General features: G+C 35.8%; 1 protein-coding gene across 4 annotated transcripts in view; it reads left to right on the forward strand.

Moving 5' to 3' along the window:
* Positions 1-5,738, forward strand: part of LOC121869096 (rab GTPase-binding effector protein 1-like) — a 48,206-nt gene extending 42,468 nt beyond the window's left edge. For all 4 annotated transcript variants that reach the window (XM_042370252.1, XM_042370253.1, XM_042370254.1 and 1 more), the window contains 2 exons: positions 34-111; positions 1,138-5,738. In XM_042370252.1, coding sequence (XP_042226186.1) covers positions 34-111; positions 1,138-1,305 — 246 coding nt within the window. In that variant the 3' untranslated portion in view covers positions 1,306-5,738. The remainder of the gene's footprint in view (positions 1-33; positions 112-1,137) is intronic.
* Positions 5,739-6,000: the final 262 nt, after the last annotated feature.

Consider the following 6,000-nt stretch of genomic DNA (forward strand, 5'->3'; position numbering starts at 1 on the left):
TTATTTCTGTAAACATAATATTCGTGGTCTCAGGTCCGGTGGCAGCACGAGGAGGACCAGGAAGAGTGCAATAGTTGTAAGCAGAGGTTCACTGCTGTGGGACGAAGAAAGGTAAGGTTCCAGGGGTAGTTCTTTGACTATGACGTACAGTATATATATTTGTCCCCTGTTGTCCTGGGAGGGAGGCACAATAACTCAGGCTTTCACTCCTGCCATCTGTGAGTCTGCAGTTGTGAGCATGATAACTTATATAAAGAGCAGTGGATTTTACCATAACTTGTTATGTAGATAATTCACACCAGTTTCTCTGAAGAGTTGAATATTTAGCATACTGTTATGGCTCTTTACACAGTGTGGTGAGGAACTTTACCTCTGTCTACCATAACAGAATACTTCTATTGCATTAGTTAGATTGAGAAACTGGCAAGGTCTGTGTTTATGTGTGTGAGTGAATGCTCATACAATGGTACATGCCTGTGTTAGTCTTGATACTATCTGCACTACCATTTCCTTTTACCTGTAGTGGGAAAAGACTTGAAAGGGTGAAGATTCGAGAGATTTGATTTCATGGGTATTAATGTCCCACTTTATGTCTGTCATTGGAATTATGGTTTTGGTTGTATCGGGTACCCAGTGAGCAGGGTCTTGTGCATCATATATGCTGCTGGCTGTTGTCATTCGTTAATATTTCTATTTGTGTGTGTGAGAGGATGACTTATCCGTTGTGTTATAGGCAGTTAGAAACGTTAATGTAGTACAGTTTGCTTCTGGTGGAAAGGTCTCTTCAGAACTTTTTTTCTTGGAATGTTGCAAACTGTCATGGCCATACATGGTCTGGCATTCTCAGTACAGTAAACAAATAAGAATCTATGGATATTTAGGAACTGATTTATTATTCAGTTAAAAATGCTTGGTACATTCATGAGGTCCTTCTTATTTGATATACAGTATTTAACATTCAAAGATTCTGTGTATATACAGTATTTTAATCTTTGCTTTAAATTGTGTATTAATATATTTTTTTATGCCAGTGTAAATTTTATGAGGAAAAAATCTAAATCGGTAATTTATAAAAATTTATAGAGAAAATATCCAGTAATAATTTGTGTTTCTTTATATTTTATCGTACATCTTCAGCATCATTGCCGTCACTGTGGAAAAATCTTCTGCAACGAGTGTGTGAACAAGACCGTGCCAAGTGGACCTCTTCATCGTCCTTCTCGAGTGTGTGATGTGTGCCATACTCTTCTGGTACAAGATGCCACTCCATACTTCAGTTCTGAGCCCCCACAATCCCCAGACTGACCTGCTAAGCCCACAATTGCTTCCCCACACTGACCCATCACAGTAAACTGATGTCTCATACCACTGACTCTCCGTGCTACACTTACCTGCCATCTTACAGGGATCCTCACCACACTTCATGACTATACTGTTCAGTACATGTCACTCAAGCACTTCCTGAGTGTTTACGTGCCATAGTGGTGTGGTGTAAGACTTTCTCAATACATCAGCAATGCTCCTCACTTTTTCGAGCTACCCTTTTTTCCCCTCCTTATTTTTCCCTGCACTATCCTCCCATTGTTGTCTTAATTACAGTCTATAGCGTCGGTCATTTCCCTATTATAACTGTGTTACTTAGGTGTTATGAAGTTAACACCATAATTTTACCTCTATGGAGAAATTATGAAACTACTTTGTTAGAATGTCATGCAAGTTTTATATAATTTTCTAAAGTAACTAAGGATTCATGATTGTGCATGTGTCTTTTATGTCATGATAGAGGTTATACGGAATTCTTGGTGGATTGAAATTATGCCTGAGGTGTCTGACGCTGTTTGTTGAGACACACGATCTGTCTTGGGAATTTCAACCACTTAACTCTTGATCCTTCCTGTAGTATGAACCCTTCCAGTGTGTCCAGCCACCTCCTCCTCTTTGTCTGTATAGCTTGTTTATTCTAATGTCTTTTACTAAACATTCCCTCACAAAAAACAGAGTGAGAAACATTTTGCAAATATTAGTCTTCACAAATTATGCAAAAATCTCTTATAATAAACCTCTTTACTACATCTGATATGGACTAGTGATCATTCCAGTGAAGAAGACTGACTTATAGCTCTTTACTTAAGAATGTATATAGACTGACTAGACCACTGTATAAATTATTACCAACAGATCAGCAAAAACAGCACTCCGTGCCCCTATCATGTTGATAGATGAATGGTGAGCTTTAAAGGTTATTAGAGTGTGTTTCATGAAGGGTTGGTCGCCCTGCGTGCAGGTGCGGTCAATGTGTACAAAGTGTATATTTTCCCAATGTCAGGTGTTGGGGTTGCAAAGTTTTTAATTTGTTTTATTGTGATGTTTTCTCCTCGATATTTATGACATGCTAATGATCCTTCCCATTATATCATATATTTTATGCTGAATATTTACATTTATAATGTGGAAAGTTTTATATGGCTGTTGAGATGCTTTAGCTTAATGACAACATTGCTTATCATTGGTGCATCATGTGCCGTGTAGGGCTTCAGGAAGAATAGGAACAAAGATTTTGACGCATGATGTTACCAGTGATTAAAAGAACTGTGTTACTTATATGAAAGATTGTAAATGTTTTTCACTGTGTTAGGCTAATAGTGAAAGATCTCATGTTTAAAAATTTGCCTTCATCTGTTCTGATTTATTTATATTTATATGTTGGTTCCCACATTTGATGTAGTTGTTGGTGCTGTGGCTGACATCATGGTCACCAAGTGAAACTGAGACTCACAATTTATTTGAAGTATTTGTAGATGTTAAAGTTAGTCACCTATTTCCAAGGAAGTCAAATGATGTCTCACAAATATAAGATATTAAAAAGTTGTGCACATTTAGGCACTTTTTGATGTTCTCTCTCTTCTTGCTTTCTTTAACACCTTTTATTTCTCATTTTGAATGTTAAATCCAGGTTGTTGATGATGAGGACTTTGACAGAGTGATCATTATTGTCAATGATGATGGAGAACAAGGTGTTGAGATCTTAATAGAATCTCCTCAATTTTTTGAGTTTGAAACAAATACAGCAGTAAAATCTTAATATGAATAATGGTGAGAATATAATGAGTCAACATATACAGTACATGTAAATAAGGTGTGTGTGTGTGTGTGTGTGTGAGGGAGTGTGTATAGATGCCTGGCAGAATGAAGTTTGCAGTGTCAGGCACCACAGATCAGCTTTAATCGCAATGTATTGAACTAGACGTGTAATACAACGATGTGAACACCAAAACCTCAGGTTGACATGTCAAGAGAGTTAATAAGTCATTTCAGGGTTTCAAAGAAAGCACAATAATGCTTTCAGAAGCTGCGTAAAGAAGACATTTCTACTGTGCCTACGAGCCTAAATATCAGTGTCATGCCAACAAACTTAAAATAAAAGATTTTAAGTTTTTTTGAGGAATACATTTATCCGAGGAATTATTGAAATTTTGTTTGTGTTAAGTTGGCCTGACATTTTTTGAAGGTCCTTACATGGTGGACTACAAGCGTCTTCTTTATAGACATTTAAAGTGTGTGTGTGTGAGTCAAAAAATTAGTGTCATGCCAACCTTGAACCCCTGATATAACTCCTTCAGGCCACATTCATGATGCAGTATATGTAAATTTGCATAACATTAGAGTATCATATAAAAGGCGACAGGGAAAAGATCTCTGGCAGGAACATTGTCATTTTCCTTGTATCAAACCCTGAATCATCAAATAGGCTGGACTCAAAACTTTCCATGTCTTTATTTTCTGCTAATTGGTGTAACAGAAATGACTTAACGGTATTTGTAATAAAGTTTTGAAGCATTGGATTTCAGTATTATCATTTATAAATAGTATTTATATCGGTAATGATGTAAATTCCTATACTGTTCATAACTGATTTTGAAAATGTATGTATGTATGTGATATAAAGATTAGCTTGTTCATTAATAATAAACTCTGTAAAGAATCTTCAAACATATATTGTGTTTTGATCTTGGTGACATGGTTTCCAAACACTTTGTCTTTATTTGTATAGGATTATTGTGATTTTCATTTTAATATCAAGATGAAAAGTGGTGTAGCACCTGAGTGGATATGGGTCGTTGTCTCCTATCTGAAGGGTCACTCACTTTAGGTACCCCTAGTCCACCCCCACCTGTGAATGGGTACCTAACTTTACAATTGGGGAAGTGAAGATGGTTGATTGCATTGTTAGCCTCCCTGTCTCCTTGGGTATTGAAGGCTGTATCCACAGTCCCTGTAATGGGTTATCAGGTTCATGGGATCCACGTTTACTTGCCTTGTGTGAGGTTCCTGTTGTTCATTGCCTGTGTAGTAAGGTTATCAATATTTTTGGAACAATTTGTAGATCTTTTAAATCTTTTTTCAACAGTTTAACAATTTTAAATAAATATTGTAATTTTGAAGGGTATTTTCAGTGCAGTACAATGTCAGAGCACCAGATTAATTATTGTTTTTGACTGATTTAACAGAAATTCTGGTACAGTATCACATAACCTCATAATAGTTGAACTGCTAGAGGGAGACACCTGTATGTAACTGAAAAATTTACCTTACTGGCAATCATCTGAGCTGCTTTACCACTGGCCACCATGTATTGTTTAAAGGTCTACAACAACGAGCTAATCAGCGACTTGCTTAGCTTTAACAAACATGTACAGTATGCTTATCTTTGTTCATCATTGCTGCCATCCTAACACTTGCCATTCATCCAGCATTGGCCACCATACCAATTGTTTACTCTAGCACTGTAAACAATAAAGCAGTTCATCTCTGGTAACACTGGATATGTGGAGTTAATAATGGTAACCCATCTGCCTTCCTATAGCCTGGACGCACAGTTATATGGTCGACCACAGCGTAACTATAACCTGTGAACATATATGTAATATCTCCTCCACTACAGTACTTCAGACAAGTATTATAGTTTAGTAATATATTTCCATTCAATACAAACATATTAGACACATACTGTAATTAACTATACCAATATCCCCTCCAGCACATTTCTATTAACCGTAAATCCTACTACTGTCTTGGAAATATTAACATACAATATATTTATTTAATACAAATCCACCAGAACAACTTGAAAGATATTTAATAAAGAATCTATATAATATTTAGTGATTTAGGTGTTTTCTGTCTTGAGTATGTATAAGCACAGCCTTACACAGGAACTTACTATAAGTCTCCCCCCTCATCTCACCTGTTATACCCATACTATTATTTTCTTAGACTATAATTACTATAAAACTATTAACCAGTAATATGTTCTGATGTACAGGTGTCTAGTAATTTGTTGTTCTGTTGAGTTATGTTTGTTTATTAATGTGCAATATTCGTGCAGATGTAAAATGCAGAAGATTAAATACTGAAAATCGAAGAGATTGAGTAGAAACAGTTAAGCCAAGGTTGGGGGGAGTACTCAATACATTTTATTTATGTATACAAGTGATACTATGAGTGCCAAGTACACAATATCATTCAGTGTCTCCGCCATAGTAGGATGACGCTGATCTTCACTATATTGTAATCTTGCTTGGAAATAAATACAGATATGTGAGTGAAGAAATGTATGGAGTCAATTTTTTTATTCTTTTGTATTTCTATGCCTTTTCCTACTTCATTACTGTACTGAGTTAACATGAGAGTTTGTATACCACCCCCTTTTTTTTTTTTTTGTTCATCACTCAAAGAAATCAATTTAATCCCACACTTGGTAACTACAGGGTGTATCATATGTAATGTTGGGTGGCTTAAATTATCTGTAGACTAAAGTAGAAATATATCTCGACACTACAGCTACTGTACTTGTCTTTGGGAGCATGAATCTTTAATTATTAGGATGAAATATGTTTACCTATGAAGGGAATTTCAGATGTTTTGGTAACAAATTATGCTTGAAAGAAAGAAAAAAACGAAACTAGAATAATTACTAAAAACACATTAAGGAAAACCACT

The sequence above is a fragment of the Homarus americanus genome, unplaced genomic scaffold (genome assembly GCF_018991925.1).
Source record: "Homarus americanus isolate GMGI-L3 unplaced genomic scaffold, GMGI_Hamer_2.0 scaffold24694, whole genome shotgun sequence".
In the NCBI taxonomy this organism is placed as follows: Eukaryota; Metazoa; Arthropoda; class Malacostraca; order Decapoda; family Nephropidae; genus Homarus; species Homarus americanus.